Source organism: Heliangelus exortis, chromosome 10 (assembly GCF_036169615.1).
Source record: "Heliangelus exortis chromosome 10, bHelExo1.hap1, whole genome shotgun sequence".
Taxonomy (NCBI): Eukaryota; Metazoa; Chordata; class Aves; order Apodiformes; family Trochilidae; genus Heliangelus; species Heliangelus exortis.
Window position 1 is genome coordinate 4,724,317 of NC_092431.1, and position 17,017 is coordinate 4,741,333.

General features: G+C 42.5%; 1 protein-coding gene across 1 annotated transcript; it reads left to right on the forward strand.

Moving 5' to 3' along the window:
* The first annotated feature begins 2,484 nt into the window (after nt 1-2,484).
* Nucleotides 2,485-17,017, forward strand: KRCC1 (lysine rich coiled-coil 1). The gene is made up of 7 exons (XM_071753202.1): nt 2,485-2,749; nt 8,706-8,812; nt 11,247-11,348; nt 11,426-11,597; nt 12,336-12,584; nt 14,102-14,201; nt 15,649-17,017. The coding sequence occupies exons 1-7, from the start codon at nt 2,725-2,727 to the stop codon at nt 16,418-16,420; spliced, it is 1,527 nt and encodes a 508-aa protein (XP_071609303.1). The 5' UTR covers nt 2,485-2,724; the 3' UTR covers nt 16,421-17,017.

Genomic DNA, 17,017 nt, shown 5'->3' on the forward strand with positions numbered 1-17,017 from the left:
GTGGGACAAGGAGGGTTGGTATGCATATCTCTGACCTCTTCCACAGTCATCTGGCTTTTTCCAGAAATTAAACAATGCTGTGTTATTTTTACCCTCTAGGAGATGGATGGCATATTTAGAGGCTGGGATAACAGAGAAACACACCCCCTAAACCTGTCTGCATCCTCTGTCACCACCAGAGCCTGGAAAAGGGGGCTCATTTCCCAATTGTTGGTGGCAGAAGGCAAACAGAGCAGCAGGGAAGGAGCTGGAAGGACAGAAGTGGCTCATTGCAGGTTGCAGAAGCAAGCAGGACACCCCAGATATTCACACGAATTTGGATGCACTAAAACTGTTGGACACAGCAACATGTTTTGAGGGCTCTCCCCACTTCCAGTGCTCACCTGGGGAGGGGATGGGGGAATCTGAACCACCTGAGTAGAAAAGGAGGGTGCACCAGGGCGACCAAGCCCATGAGAAGCCTTTGCTCTCTGCCCCAGCAGTCAGGGCAAGCTCGGGGTGATGCAGTTCAGATGTCCAAGTATAAAGTGAACCCCACTGTAGAAATTGAACCCAGCCCAGATTATTGTTCAGCATTTTTTTATCATTTAGTAGCACTTCATGGGGCTGGTTCCTGATAATTTCACCTCCTCACTTCTAAGAGAACCAGTGGTATTTCCTCCTGGATCTCTAAGCACTGGGCAGATATCAGTGTTGGCAAACCTCAGCCCACACCTCAGTGCTGCACAGGAAAACCTGTCTGATTTAACAGGGTGTCATGACCCACAGGTGGGTATGGCACTGTCACATCTCACAAAGTGACCATGGCTCACAGGATGGCACTCTGCAGGGAACAGCTTGCCTGCCCTGTCTCTTATTAGATAAGGGGAGTGTCCTGCTTATCAGGATGACCACTGAAGGAGGGGCTGCTCTTGGGAAACCAGGGTCCAGTTTATCAGGGTGGGTACCCAAATGAGGTTCTCTCCTTGAAAGAACAGATCCCAGGTGGTGGGTTTAATGAGAACCCCACCATAGAACAATGTCCATTTTGCCAGAGAGGATGTTTTGAATCAATCATTCATTTAGGGACTCTGTGTAGGGAAAGTGAGGTACAGAGAAATGAAGAGGGCAATCCCTATGCATCCCTGGACTGTAAAAGAAATGCTTTACTTTGCCAAGGCAGTGGGAAGTTGTCACAGAACAGTCACAGAACAGCTCAGCATACTCTGCTAAAAGCTCCTGGAAGTTTTCCTTGCCTGTGAATGAGGTACAGTAACACACTTCAGCACAAACATCCTGTGTTATACTTCGCCTGCGTGTGCCAAGCACAAAGGTTATCAATCCACATCTCTATAAATTCAGAGTGATCCAGGAGCTCATGTGATTATGAGCCAAGTTCCCCAAACAACCTGGCTCCTCTGCTCATCCTGAGGAGGTCCAGAGCCATCGCAGAGCTGTCAGCACAAACCTCCCAGCCTTTACACTGCACAGCATAGAGAAGCCACTACAGGCAATCAGTCACTAAAAGCAATTACAGTTTTAATTGAGATGCTCTACCTGAGTGATGTTATGTTGTCAGGATGCTCTGCTCCCACCTGTAGGGACCATGTTTGATTCCCCTGTGTATAAGTGCAATTTAGACACCTATATTTGCCAGCAGTATCTAAGCATCTCAAAATTAGGTGCTGAATTTTTTATTGGTTTTTTTTTTTTTTTTTTGCAAAAAAACCCCCAACTGATTTGGAGTGTGGCTGTACTGAACTCAGACATTGATCACACTAAACACTGTTTCTGATTCCTGGGTAACAAAGAATAAAGAAGGGAAGGATGAAGATAAATGATAACAAACAAATAGTAAAATAAATTGAGAAATAAAGCAAACAGTTCATCTTTTCAAAGTGGCCAACTAAATCCAACAGGTTACAGAAGTAGAGCAGAGAAGGTGTCTGCAGAATCAGACATCAGTGGTGCAGAAGTACGATGTACCACTCACCCTTTTAGATTACAGAAAAAGCCCACAACAAAACAAAGAAGAAAAAGAAAAAAAATAAAATAATTTTTTTTTTAAATCTGCACTTTTGAGTCTATCTGGATATTGGGCTGGAGGGGTGAGTGCCCAACAGGAGAGCAAACAGCACCCTCTGCTGCCCTCTGAAAAGTTACCCAGAGCAAATTTAACCTTTCCTGCGGCGAGCATCATTCAGACAAGCCATGCACTGGGGAGAAAAATTAAAATAAAAAAAATATGGGGGAGGCAATCTGTGCTAGGCAGTTCCTAGTAGTTCTGAGGCAAGTTGTGTGGCAATGACTAGTAGTTCTGAGGCAATAACTAGTAGTTCTGAGGTAAATACTAGTCTGATGCGGGTACCTGCTAATTACTGGGCAGTCAGGAGGCAGTAACTGGTAGCTCCGAGGCGGTTCCTGCGGTCCCTCCTAATTTTGGCGGGATGCGGGCGCCTGAGGAGGAGGCGGGTCCGGCGGCAGAGCTGCCGTGAGGGCGGGCTGGCTCCGGGTGTTCCAGTGAATCCCACGGGGTCTTTCCGAGGGGATTTGGGTTGAAGCCGGCCGAGGGGCTCGTTACGGGAGAGCTGTCGGCCGCCGGGACTCCCTGAGGTGTCCCGGCCCTCAGGGCCCCGCGTTTCGGTGCCCTTAAGGGGCTTGAGGGGGTGGGGGTGGCTGCTCCTAAAGGGCAGAACCGGGGCCACGGCGGCGGCCGAAGCCTTTGGAGGGGCTTCCCCGGCTCCTATGCTCGCTGGTGGCCCTTGTGAAGGTGAGTGGGGACCGGACCCCCCGAGCCACCGGAGCCCGCAGGGCTGTGAGGGGGAGGGAAGGTGGCGAGAGGGTCCGGGAGGAATCGGCGGGAGGAGCTGTGGTGCTGTTCCCTTCGCCAAATTGAAGTCGGTTCTCAGTGATGCCGGTGTGGAAAAAGGAGCAGGGGTTTGAGACCAAAATGCGGGAACACAGGAGGAGAGAAATGAGGTGAGAAAGTTGGCAATGTGGAAAGAGAAGGCAGGGAACCCGGAATGGGTCTGAGCTGCTTGATGGGCAGCTCGTAAAAGGTTTGTGTTTAATTCTTCGGTGCAAATAAGTCTTGCAGTAGCTTCATCTCTTCTTTCTGGGACAGCAAGATGACAAACAGGTTGCTTTATACACCAGACCCGTTATATAGAGATCCCTGGGATTGAATCTTAAGACTATGGCTGAGAAATGATGGGAACTCCCCTTGTCCTCTGCTGAATCTCTCATGAAATATAATAAAACACACACACAAAGCAAAAAAAAAAAACAACAAACAAACCCCAAACCAACCAAACCCTGAAAACAAACAAACAAACAAACAAAACCCCACACCAAAAACATCCACCATCAGAGTGTTGGGCTTTCAAGCCCTTCAAAAAGGGTATACAGTACTTGTGTGTTGAAAGGCTTTGGTCAGTGGTTTGTAAGCATTGACTGTTAAGCTGTATAATAAAAATCAAGGTGTTTTTTGGTTTTTGTTTGTTTTTTTTTAAAAAAAAAAAAAAAAAAAGGCAAGCCACACACTCAGCAATGCATAAATATGGGCTTTTGTTACATATGTGAAACACCCATTACTGGCAGATTTCCCCATTGTCAGTTAAATTTAGTAGTCCTATTGAACAGAAATAGCCCCAGTGGAATTAATCATTCTGTTCAAAAAGCTGACAGCTATTTTGAGCAGTCAGCTTTCTGGAGGAAAAAAGCAATGTGAGTATGTATGCTCTCTGAAGGAATATACTTGGAAAACATTAGGAATGTGGTCTTGCTATGTTTAGGTTTAAAATCCATTTTTTCCCCACACATTTCTTGAACTGAATTGTCATGTTCTTGAACGCCCAAATGTGTTGTGGTACCTTAGCCTTTAAAAGCACTTTGACCTCCTGGGAATTTCGGGGTATTTCAAGGTTCTGAAGGTGGTTTTTCCTAAATTCTCAGTGTTTAGAGGTAGCTCACCCCTTTATTTTTAGTGCATAGCCAGTACAGGTTTTTGTCATGAGCCAAACACAACAAGGATTGCTGGTCATGCTTGTCATAGCTGTGTCAAACAGAGCTATAGAACTGGGTATTCTGGGCAATTTCTGGTTTGATAGCATGCTCAGAAGAGAGGGTTTCCTTTTCTTAAATACAAAATTATCTATAACTTTTGATTTTGGAACTTTGTGGAAACACTTCCTGCTAATTTCTTCACACACATTTACCCCTTGGGGATTTTGTTTCTTTGGTTTACCCTAAGGGGGTTTCTTTTAGCTCTGTGGCAACAGGATAAAAACCCTTGGTACCTATAAAAGTGTAGTTTATCTGGAGTTAGCCTTTTTCAAGGCTCAGTATGTAGCTCTCCCATGTTATAAATTACTAATTTTCCCCTCTCTTTCCTTTTCTACTCTACACATCTTCACTTACCAGAGGCAGGGGGGGGAAGTCAGGTACCAATTCACTATCATGTTCTTCACCCACTGTTCCAGGAGCCTGTCTCAAATAGCACTGAGAGCAGGCTGAGAAGTAACATTGCACAAACTCCTATCATACAGTTGTATGAGAGCTTTTATGTTTCAGAAGAGAGCAGGAAGAAGGGTAAGTAACTTGTCTTAACCTGAGAGTTTACAAAGTGGGGATTGGAAGTTGTATTTCTTATCTGTTCTTAAAACCCAAGGAGGGATAAACCATGACAGAGTGGGAAAGGGTCTTTTAGTTTAAAGAAATAGCTTAATGCCTGGCAAGGAGTTCTTCTTAAGAGCTGCATCTTATGCTGCAGTGTTTAAGAAGTCTAATATATTATATTCTTCTTCAGAAGGAACCAAGTACCTTAATCAGCTTTCTGTTGCACCCTGTTCATATTTTTGATAGTTTCTTTCCAGAAGTAAAACACAGCTGGATCAAACTATGCTCAGACAAATTTTTAAAAAATCAGAGCTGTTTTCTGAAATCCAGAGAAATTGATCGGACACTTTTAAAGAAAAAAAATTGCAACTTTTCTTCTGGTAAAAACAGAATAGCTGATTTCAGTCTGCTTGAGCTGTGAGAGGCTGGTCCAGCCCTTGTGGGTGTGAGAGGATGCAGGGAGCAGAGGTCAGTGTGATGGTGAGGAGACAGAATGGTGTAAAAAAGAGGACCAAAGGGGAGAAGAATGAAGAGATCCAAGGAACTATGTTACAAAAAGGGGACACCTGGAATTTATTGGTAGGATTGATATCCTATCCTTTCAGTCTTAATGCTTTAAAACATTTCCTCTGTTCTGGCTGAGTTCAGAGCACTAAGGCTAAGTGTCTTGTTACTGCTCACTCTGGGCAAAAGGGGAGCTTGTGTTTCACAGCAATTGTAGGCTGCTTCTCTTGTGTGTCAGGGAGAATCTCAATTGGCCATCAGGGCTTTTAGCAGGTTTTTTTGATTAGTTTGTGCATGTGAGAAGGTTTGGGCCAGGTTTAACCCCCGTTTCCCAGGTGTAGTTGTAGGCATCAAAGGCATCCCCCATGTGTTCAGGCTTGGCCATGTGTCTTAGTCAAATCTGTGATAATATGTAGTGTTCTAAGGTGCAGGTAAATGCCTGAAAGTTCCCTTGTTACAGAATTATGTGGGGCAAAAATTTTACTGTTTGAGTGATAGAACCTGCAGTCCTGGCATTAACAATATTAATTTCTGAACAACAGAGTCCAGTTTGGCATTTCATCTTTTTACAGTCTCCTGAGCTTTGAAAACAAAACAAAAAGTAATTTAAAAGGATATTCAGTGATGAAACTCACTGAGAAAATTGGAATTTATTGCTACCACAGTGTTGTTTCCTTGGAGGAATGCCTTTCACCCAGCTAGAGGAATTGAAACATGTCTGGTTCAGCTTTGCTTCCTTGTGTAGGAATCCAGAGCTGTAATACCAGAGTTCAGTGTGTTTTATAAGGATTTTAAAGTCTGTTATGTTTACCTATCATTTCTAAGATGGATAGAAATGGATATCTGAACTTATTTCCAAGACTGCTTTCTGCCTCTCACTGTACTGTGGCTGTGCTTCCCTCAACCTCAACCAAAAGTGACTGGATTTCAGGGATGCTATTTGCCTGCATCTGAGGAGAGCTGATACTCCAAGCATTCAAGTTTTTGTTCATCTTTCATCCCGTTCCTGAGCTGGAATATAATTTCCTGATGACAAACAATGGATTTTGCACATCACTCAACTGGGATGAGGTGACTGACTGTGCAGGCTCCTGCCTCTCTTGTTTGCAGAGTAAAGCAAATTAGTGATGTGGTGCAGGTGATGTAAATTAACCTGGTTTGTTTTGCAGCTGGAACAGGCTGCAGCATGCAGGCTCAGTTCCTGTGGGGCTGACAGGTGGTAGCCTGGTAAAATGCACTAACCCCATTGCTTGTGCTGGTCCCAGTGTGTCTTGTGAGACAGCCATGTGAAAGGGTTTGTAAAATGAGAAGATGTGGGTTAATATTTGCTCCTGAGGACCTGCAGTTGTTGAACATGATTCATGGGTATCCATCCATTTCTCATAAAAATGTGATGTTTGCTGTTGGCACTGGAAGAATTTGGCTGTGTCATTTTGTGGGTTCAGTACCTTGAACTTGAAACTTTATACCTTTGCCTTAAGGGATTTGTCTAGCCTAGGCTTTTTCTTTACTACATTATTCTGCTTTTTTTCTGTCTTCTCTACCCCCAAGAACTGGGAAAGAAAAATTAATAATAGACTAAAGCTGGGAGCATTTCCTTTTTAATCAAGTGGTATAAAGTCCTGGGCTGAACAAGCTTTTTTAAATTACCTGTTCTCTGACATTTTAATTAATGTTAGTATTTTTCCTGCCACCTTTATACTGCCCTGAGGAAATACTTTTTCCCTGTCTTTCTTACATTGTGTGCCATAAAGATTCTTCTACAATTAACCTAATCATAGTAAGGAAAGAGGTAGCAAAGGTTTCAAGTTTAAAAGACATCCTTGAACTTCTGAAGCAATAAGAGGTGTTAGCCATGGACACAGCCTGAGAAAGGTCTCTGCATCTGCCACTCCTTGGGTTTTCTCAGTGCCCATCAAGCTGCTGATGGATTTTCAGCTGGATGCCTGTGCTACTGTTGGGTTGTCAAAGCAGTCCTGGTTTCAAACATCCACTGGAGCCACACTCCTGGCTCAGTTAATGCACATGTCATTCAGCTTGCACTGAAATTCATGCACATTTTTTTTTAAGAAGCTTTTTACTAGTGCAGAGATGCCAGCCATGAGTTGTCCAGGACACACATGAGGGATTCAGTAGCTTCTAGTTCTTCCTTCATCATTTGTGAACTGCTCATCCCACAGCTTAGCACTGTTACTTGGAGTTGCAGCTCACACTACACAGTATTTGATTCTGGTTTTTCACATTCCCATGGGCTTTGCTTTGGAAAGGGGCCAAGGGAGCTCTCCTTAGAATTAGCAGTAAAGGCTGATTGCCTTTAGGGGTTTCAGGAAGCCTTGAGACCACAGGCAGCAATGTTTTCCTTGCCCACAACCTCTCTGTGTGCAAAGCTCACAGAAAGCCATCTGCTCCACCTGTGGCATCCAGGATGGGCCACTGGGTAAACTTAGAGGGTTTAAGCTCACTTAAGACATCACAAACCTCTCCCCAGTGCTTTCCCTTTAACTTTGAAGGGCACAGTTTAGTTGAACTGAGTAGTTATACATCTTCCTTTATGTTTTCTTTACACTTCTTTATTGCTGGCTTATTTTCAAGAGCAGGGTGAGGCCAAATAGTGAAGTTCTGACTTAATTAGAATTAAAGTGAGACATGCTGGGGATGAAAAAGAAACAGGTAGTTTTAGAGTTTGTCAGCACAGAAAAAGATTTGGTGGGTAAACTTGCTCCCTGAAAATGTAGCCTGTAGTAGAGAAGAGCTTAAAGCAGTATGACTTAAACTGGTTTTCCTAATGACTGAAAGTGTATTAAGAGGAGAAGGAACAGGGGTGATAATGTAGCTTTATCTTTGTAAAGTTTTGTTAGCACTGCTGTGCTATTCTGAAGGATGTGTTTAATTCTCTTAATTGACATGATGTTGGCACTACTTGGGAGTGCTTAATTAGGCTGTCCTTCCTCCCCAGGTGAAATGTGTCTGAACATACAATTATTGAGGAACTGCTTCAAGCCTGGGCCAATTTTAGTGTGAATTGAAGTGTACACAGCCCATGAGTTAATTGGGAACAGGGCAAAGAAAATTGAAACAAGGCATTGGAGCTGTTTTTTTCCCATGTAACTGAATTGGTTAAATCAGTTCATGGGACACAGGTACAACTTTCCTAGGCCAGAAGGTCTCAGCTTGTCTCATGTACTGAGCTACTTCCAGACTCTCTTTAAATCTCTTCCTCAAGGAATATTCCTATATTTAACTAACTGTGCTCTAGTCCAGTTAAAATCCTTCTTTTTAGGCTGTTAGTTAAGTATTTTTGACATTGTACCATAACTGAAATGGACTGAAACTTAATGAAGAGCCTTTGTCTTCTTTGTTTTAAGTAGATACTTCTGTAATTGAACTTTCCAAGTGGAGGAGAGCAGTGCTTGTGTGAGGATCAGGTGGCTTTACAGCATTGCTTTGAAGCCCCAGCAAGGCACAGTGCAGTTCAGTGGATGAACATCAGTTCCTTCCTCTTGTGTTGTGTGTGAAAATATAAGTGGCTGATGTTTTGTGTAGGCAAACACATGAGAGTATATCTCACTTAACTACTGGCTGATTTTTGTCTCTTTTATGTTTAGGTGACATTTTAGATGAGACAACAAGAAGGGACCTTTTCACTGACACTTTCTGCAAGGTTTGCAAGGCAGTGCTGCAGTTTGAGTCCCAAAGGATGTCCCACTATCAGGTAGGCTGGGAAGGAGAATTTCTCCTAGAAAGCACTGGGGCTTTGGTTTATTCATTTGAGGTTTCTATGCAGTGTTGTGAAACATTGTGATAGTGTGTTTCTCAAGGCTTATGCTGGGCATAGACTTGAATGCTGTGACACAGCAGACTTGAATGCTGTGATAGTTGTGGATTCAGTGATAGTGAAAGGCAAACATCTGCATATTGCACGTGATCTTAGGAGGAACTGAGCATGTTTGGGCCATGCTGCCTATGGGACTTGAAGCAGAACTGCACCACATGAGCCAGAACATGTGTGTGGCACCAGGGCAGAGCTGGAGGAGGGAGGTGATGCAGTGAAACACACACATGCTGCTCTGGGCACCAGTGTCTGCTTGAGGCAGGTTGTCTGAATTATGCTGAAAGCATTTGCTGGAACAACTGTGTGCCTTGCAATACTGTTGAAGACATGGGCCAGCATGCTTAATTTTGAAACTTCATTTTGAATCTTGAAGGCTTTCTTTTTGTCTTGAAAAAAAGTTGAAGTTCAAAATATCATTTGCTCTCATAAATCTTTCTTGTGTCAGGGTTTAACACTGGCCCGGCAATTAAACCGAGTAACAGACGCTCTCTATTAATCTCTCTCTCCTCCCTTATAAGAAAGGAGAGAGAATAAGGGAGAGAGACTGATGGGTTGGAAACTAAACTACACAACTTTAATGAAACAGTAATGATAAATAGGAAAAATTACTAAATATATACAAATATACAAGAAAATGGATACCACATTCCTCCCCCCTTCCCCCCAATAGCTCTCACGTCACCACCGAGGCTGCAGGGCAGCTCTGGGAAAGTCCAGGCTGGACTCCTGGAGTCAGCAGCAGTTGGGAGCTGGAGGCAGGAACACAGATATGGGCTGGCACGGATCAGGAGCACAGGCAGAGGAATGGACGGGATCCTTCCAGGATGCCGGGGTGAAGGAAGGGAAGCAGGAAGGGCAGGAAGGGCAGGCAGCCGGAAGCTGGAAGCAGGAAATCTGGCTTGGCCCTCGTGATCCCTCAAATTTATACTGAGGATGACGTATATGGGATGGAATACTCTGTTTGGTCAATTCTGGCATCTATCTTGCCCGTTCCTCCCCAAAGGAGGGATGCAGGTGGGACGTCTTTATGTTTTCTTCAGAGCTGAGCAGTGTCCTTGGCTCTGCACACCAGTCTCTAGCAGTAACTATAAACATCAAGTGTTATCAGTCCTAGAAACACACACTGTCTGAGAAACTTGCTGTTAATTTCAGCAAGTGCAACTACTTACAAGAGAATTAGCTAAAAGCAAAAGTACAAGACAGAAAATCACCTCTATCCTGGCCCAAACCAGGACATCTTGCTAGACACATTATTAAGACTTGGGTCTTGCAAGATGTTGTATTTCCTTACTTCAGTTTAACTTCAGCAGCATTTGTGCTGTCAGAACTTCACAGAGTTCAGGCCTTCAGTTTGATGTCCTGGTTCTTGGATCCAAATCTAGTTGAGGATGATAGATGCTGCTACCTGACTTCATTACAAATCAAATTGATGGAATTACTGACTCTTTTCTTTCTTAGTTGTATTATCTAGCCAAGTGTGATAGAACCCCTTTCTCTTTGATAATATTGTTATAATATCCTGCACTGCTCCTCAGAATCCTTAAGAGACATCTGAAAAGCTTCAGATCAGAGAAGGCAAGTTACTCCTTTTGCTTTATAGGTTACCACTGTATAGTGGGGCATGTGGGTAAGTACATTACAAGTGCAAAAGTTTGAAGGTTAGGGGTGCAGAGCACACCTAAAACTTAAACAATATTTCTATCTGAGGGAAGCATACATTAACACCCAATTTTAATGACCTGGACTATTGTGTATCCTCAATAAAAAGGTGTAGAAATCTCCACAGACTGACTCCAAGCTGGAAATACTTCAACACAACTTCCAGGGGAACCTGTTTCTCTCCACTGTCTGTCTGGGGAGACAATATTTCTTATTTAGGAAGATAACTTGAGTTGTGCTGCCTGTCATTCTTCTGTGTCAGGACACTGGATGGCCTTGATGTCAAGCCCCTAAGCTTAGTGGTAAAAGAGCACAACAGACTTGCTCTGTAGCATGGCTGCATTCCTTTCTTTCCCTATTTTTGCATCCCTCTTTTTAAGAAAATGTGTCAGGATTTTTGATTCCCCAAAGAGCTGAGGATAAATGAATCTGAGGTCTGCCTGAGGCAAAATCTTATGAGTAATGCTAAGTACCCTATTATTGATTAAAGCATAGTATTGTTACATGAGCTGACATTTGTCTGCTTGTGGATCTGCTTGATACAATTACAACTTGGCTGGTGTTGAAAGCAGTTTTTGATGAATGAAGTCCCTCACAGTCACTGGACATACCACTGCTTGGCACTGGAACAGGAATCATTGCAATCTCTTCCCAGGGCAAAAAGCATGCTCAGAAAGTTCAGCAATACATCCATGGGGAGAATAGTGAGAGGCAGGAGCATGGCAAACAGAGAGAAATGGATTGCATCAGTTCTCAGGTGAGAAATAAAATAAAATGATTCCTCGTGTCCTTCAGTGAGTGTTTGTAACTGAGCTTCTCCTTGCTTGGTTTCAGACAGAAATAGTGGACAAAAACAAATACTGTAATCTCTGCAATAAATTTTTTACTTCCCCAATTGTTGCTTTGTCTCACTACTTGGGAAAGATCCATGCTAAGAAGCTGAAGCAGCTATCAGGAGAGCAAGCCAACATGCTGGCACAGAGCCAGGGCCTGCAGCCTGTTCCTGGTAAGAACTTACTGGCTTGCTTTGCATATGCTTTTCTGTCACTTTTTGAAAGGCACATAGAGAAGTATCTTCCTACACTTGTCATGTCTTTTCTGCTCTGCCAAAGCTGTGGAGCTGTCTTGTGGTAACTCCTTAGCTGAATACACAAAGACACTACTACCCTGTGCAAGCCATGGAACCTTGCTTTCAAATTGCCTGTCTTTCATTGATACTAAAAGCAAGTATTTCTGATTGTTTTAATTAATGAAATGTGTTTATTGGAGTTCTGAGAATTCAGTGCAGTCCCACCAAGACGTTGCTCTGAGAAATTAACATGACAAGAAATTAAAAAACCATTTGTCTACAAGCAGCATTTAACTGGTATTTATCTTGTACAAATGCTGACCTGTATTTAGAAGTGGAGCATAGTGTATGTGTTCTGAATCATCTGCAGCAGGGTAAATGTCTCTTTTTTGGGCTCTATAAAGACCTTTGGCCATCACCCACAGCTGATTTTGAGGTACCTAATGATAGGGTTTCTTAGTATTCCAGGGTTGTCTTCCTTACCTTGACTGTACATTCAAATCCTCTCAAGGACCAAGATACTTTGTAGTCTTTTGCAAGTAGTTCCTCACCCAGCAGACTGTTCTTCTTCCCAGCTCTGCAGTTTGGCAGTCACCTGTTTTGCTCTATGGAATTGTTTTAGCCTTTCCCTTGCTGTCCTGTCAGCAGATTTATCCTCTGCTTCCATGTCTCCAGCTTTGCAGAAGCCATGGACTGAGAAACCTTTGCTGCCTTCAAAAGCTGACGAGTCTTCATCATCCTCCAACACAAGGCTGAACTTAAATGATCCAGAGAAGTTCTGTGGGCTCTGCTGTGCTCCCTTCAATAATCCATTTGTGGCTCAAGAGCATTATACTGGGAAGAAACACAGAAGAAATGAAGCAAGGAAGAAGCTAGTGGAGGAGCTGGGAGACAAAGCCATCCCTGTGGAATCTGGCACAAATGGTAAGCAGAACATGAGCAAGTGTTACAGTCTCTTGAGTGTAGCTCAAGGGCTTGGTTCCCATTTGCCCAAGGAACTGCTCTGATGTGTGCAAGCAAATGGTAGTCTTGTGTTTCAAAACAAGCAGATTTCTTCCTTTCTGTTTTGTCTAATGAAGTTCTGACAGCAGTAGGTTGGAAACTGTTTCTCATCGATTTGGGGACCCAATCCAGTCCTTAGCAAGTTCTGCAGTCAAATACAAAGTATCATAGAAAATAGCCCAGTCCCCTGAGGCCAAGGCCATGATCGGTTGTACCTGTGTGGTTCTTAAGATGGTCACTCACCCTGTTCTGACAGACCATCTCTGCCGGAAGCATAACCCCCATAAGGATCAAATCCCAAGACTTTTGATCTTTACCCTTTTGATCTTAAAACCTTCTACTGACATTGAATTCAGCTCTCTCTGCCCACAGTGTGTTTCTTCACTGTGCTCAGAACAAGCAGCAGACACAGGAATCGAATAATTTGTTTCCTTTTCGTTGCATTCTTTAAATAATTGAAAACTGGTAAAATTTCTTCCCTTGATCTTTTATTCATTAAGATGGTTGTAATCATTTCAGTCTTCCCACAAAAGGAAATTTGTTTCCTAAAGTCATTGTTTTCTATCCTCCCATCAGGATTGTGTCCAGCTCATACACTGAGTCCAAAGCCAAGGCCCTGTTGCTGTGCAACTTCCTTTAATGTTGAGGTCCTGTGCAACAGAGCTGTCAATCATTTCCTTAGCAAGGAATTCAGAATCTTACCTGAGAGTCAAAAGTCACTGTTAGTATAAACCAGCTCTCATTAAGTCATGCTATAATTTAAACAAAATAATAGCCCATTGGAAAAGAAAACAAAAAAGCTCTTGGATTTCCACAGGGAATGGTTATTCACCACTTTCAGAACACTTAGGTCTCTGAATGACAGAGATTGTAGGAGAGGAGAAAATGACAGCCTAGAAAACACAGAGGCTTTCCTTATCTGACCTCACCCTATATTTGCCCAAGACTCTGTATACCATATACATAATGTACAGCATTGACAACTCCAACATCCTTGCAGGGCTGAGCCAACACTGCATGAACATTTGAGCAGGTAATGTTTAAGCTGCTCTTATTTTAATTAAATCTGGACTGGCTTGGCTGGTGTCTGCTGGTGCTTGCTTTGGGTCAGGTATTAACAACAGTATTTAATTTTTCAGTACAGTTCATTCTCATCATCACTGGACAATAGTTTACCAGAATTCCCTTGGATTGCCTCACTCACCTGAAATACTCTTTGTTAATGTTTAAACCATGGCTACACTGCAACTGCACACCTTGCCAGCCCCCTTCATGAATATTCTTCCAGTGTAAAATAGCAACAGAGACCCTATATCTGTCTGCAAATGCTGTTTATGGGAACAATATGCTGGGACAGCTGTGTGGGCTGGGATTGTGATGTGCTTTGAGTTTTGCCTTTCATTTGCAGTCCCTCTAACCTGCAGGTTCCTTCTTTGCAGCCATTGGAGCTGGTTATTACCTGTGCCCTGTTTGTAACATCATACTTACATCTATAGAAACCTACCAGTCCCACATGCAAGGATTTAAACACAGAAATAAGTAAGTCAGAAAATCTTTTGTTATTATTCCACTGCCATTTGTACTTTCAAACTTCTTCATTAGCCCTGTTGTCTGCTGTTAAGTGACTTTAACTCGTTCATGGGGTTTTGGTGGGGTTTGTTGGTTTTGGTTTTTGGTCAGGGGTTTTTCTTGTTGTTTGGTTTACTGGTTTAAAGGGGCACTGTCCATTTACACATCATACCTGTGACTGGAATTCAGTCTTGGTGTTCCCACAGTTGCATCCACAAGAGAAAGACCCTGAAACCTCTAAAGTTTTCCTACTTTGATCTCAGGGGGGTGGAAGCACTTGGTTTAGTACAGAATCTTCCATGCTCAACCTAGAAGGAAATGGTCTGAACTGAAAGATTCCTACTGATAGTGCAAAATAAAAAAATTAATCCCCCAAAGTGCCAAGTCGCCCTCCACCGTGATGCTTTCAGGATTCCTCAACATGCATCTCACCCTTGGCATGAGATTATTTTAGGGTTAGACAGCTCCTGTGCTTTCCCTCTCACCCACTAGAGGGCTCGCAGACCCTGCCAATTGCAGAGTGGCTGCTGCGGGGATTTCAGATTCACTTTGTTCCAAACTGCTCTGCAGGTCGGCAAAATACCAGAAGTGCTCACGTGTGAAGCGTTGTGATGAGACAAGTTTTAAGTGAAGGCACAATAATAATGTAGCCACAAGAGACTGACGATTTTAGATGCTTTGTTTAGTCAACAGAATTAGAATCTCAAAAAAAAAAAAAAAAAAAAAAAAAAAGGGAAACTGCTGCAGGCCTGTCTATTAGGTTAACAAAATGAATGTGTAAGGCTGGTGAATTAAGGCAGAACAAGATATACTTAAGTGTCTTCAGAGCTCCCCTTCCACCGGGGGTATCTTTGTCATCTAACTACTTTGTCTTCCAGGCTGAGGGAAGGGAGCACAGAATATAAACAGATAGGTGGTTTTGACTGGGGAGCACATTTATCTTGTTTGGGGTTTTCCAGTCTCCAGGTTGGTTGGTTTTGCTCTGGTTTGTTTCTGCTGTGGAGTTGCACAGTTTATTGTTTGTCTGTCAGTATGTAATGTAACTGCTGCTTATCTGCTGCTAATTGAGATTAGTTAATGAGAGACAATCTTTAATTTTCCTTCTAAAAAAGTAGTGTTAAAAATGTCTGCAGTCACTTTAAAAACATCTTATTCTTGAAGCACTCTGTGTCACATTTGATCTTCATGAAGTTAATCCAGATTTCCAGCTGTGACAAAGAGTAAAGTCTGTTCCCTGTAACTCCAGCTTTACAGATACACTTGTGTGTAGCAGCTCCAAGCAATTGCAGAACAGCACACCTGGAATGTGTTCTTTCTCTAACTTAGGAAATATGACTTTTTTTTTTTTTTTTAGTCAACAGATGCTAAGCAAATTGCTCTGTGTTATTAACTAAGACCTTCTATCCAAATTATGCAGAGAAGCAGTGCTTGCCAGTCTCAGGAAGGAACCAAAGAAAACAAATTACTCCTTCCAAGGTGAAATAACAGATTACTTTCGTGTTCAGAAAGCCAGAGATCTACAGCCAGGAGGGTATCTAGGAAAGCCAGAAGAGAAGGAATTTCAAGACAAAAGCACTGAAGGAGAAAGTAACCTTAGTGAGGTTGTATCTTCAGACTTTACGTGTGACCAAGTCCAGCACTACAACCTTTTCTCAGAAACCCAGTCACCTATAAATACTGGTGAAAAAAAATCTCCAAGCTGGCCATCTGCTCCAGAAAATACTCCTGATTGTCAGTACAGCAAGGGATGCTGTAAAGAAGAGCAAGTTTCTGAGGTGGCCACCATCAGAGAGAAGAGCTTCAGCCTATCAGTTGCACAATCTGAGTGTATGGTTGCTGAAACTTCTACCAGCTTCTTCAGAAAGGAAGAGAAATTTCAGGTAAATCATTCTGAGGACACAAAATTCACCAATAAAGAGCTGAAGCATGAGAAAGAAACCACAAAGCAGAAAAGAAAGAAAAATATTGAAGGTGCAGATTTTGGAAAAGAAAGTGAGAAGCTAAAGAGAGTTAAAGTTGAGATAGACTTGGTAAATGAGAAGACATCAAGACCTTATAGAGATAGAAGACCTAAAGAAAACCCTGCTGAGAAAGAGATGAAGCAGCAAAAAAAGGGTAAAAAGTCACAGATAAATGTCAAAAGAGAAGAGGAGCTGCTTTGGGATGAATCTGTCTTGGGATATTGCTAAAGGTTTTGCTTAGCTTTAAGAAGTTGATTCTGTTAGTAGGTTCACTTAAGCATTTTGTGTTATGTTGTGACTTTTTTGGGGTTTTTAAGAGAAGTTCTTGTTCCAATCTGGTACATAAAAAAAAAAAAAAAAAAGCCTGTTTTCTGAAATTCTGGGGCAGTAGGTAGGCATCAGGTTTTATTCTTCTTACATGTACAGCAGCCATTGCAGTTCTGTGAGTTTCAAAGTCTGTAATCTCTTATGAAATATGCCATAAATAAGGGTCAGTGGCTTACAGAATGCTGTTGAAATTTCACCCAAACATGTAGATTCTTTCTGCTATTCATGGTGCCTCCTTTTGAGTTTTCTGTTGTTCTTCTAGGAAAGTACATAAACAAGTCAGGTAAATGAGGTCACTGCAGTGTTCCCAGCCATGTCTGTAACCATTTCTCTGACAAACTTAAAAGGAGAATGTGAAAAAGCTTCTGATTCCAGATCTTATTTGCTATTGGGGTTTTTTGGGTTTGGTTCAGTTTGGGGTTGTCACCCAGTTATGAGTGTAAAATATTAAAATAATAAAAGTATTAAAATATTAAAAACGCAACTGGTTGTCAAATA

Coding starts and splice junctions, on each gene's coding strand:
- KRCC1 (XM_071753202.1), top strand. CDS start 2,725: ATGCTCGCTGGTGGCCCTTGTGAAG. Junction 11,349..11,425: donor TGGATTGCATCAGTTCTCAG/GTGAGAAATAAA, acceptor GCTTGGTTTCAG/ACAGAAATAGTGGACAAAAA. Junction 11,598..12,335: donor GGGCCTGCAGCCTGTTCCTG/GTAAGAACTTAC, acceptor CCATGTCTCCAG/CTTTGCAGAAGCCATGGACT.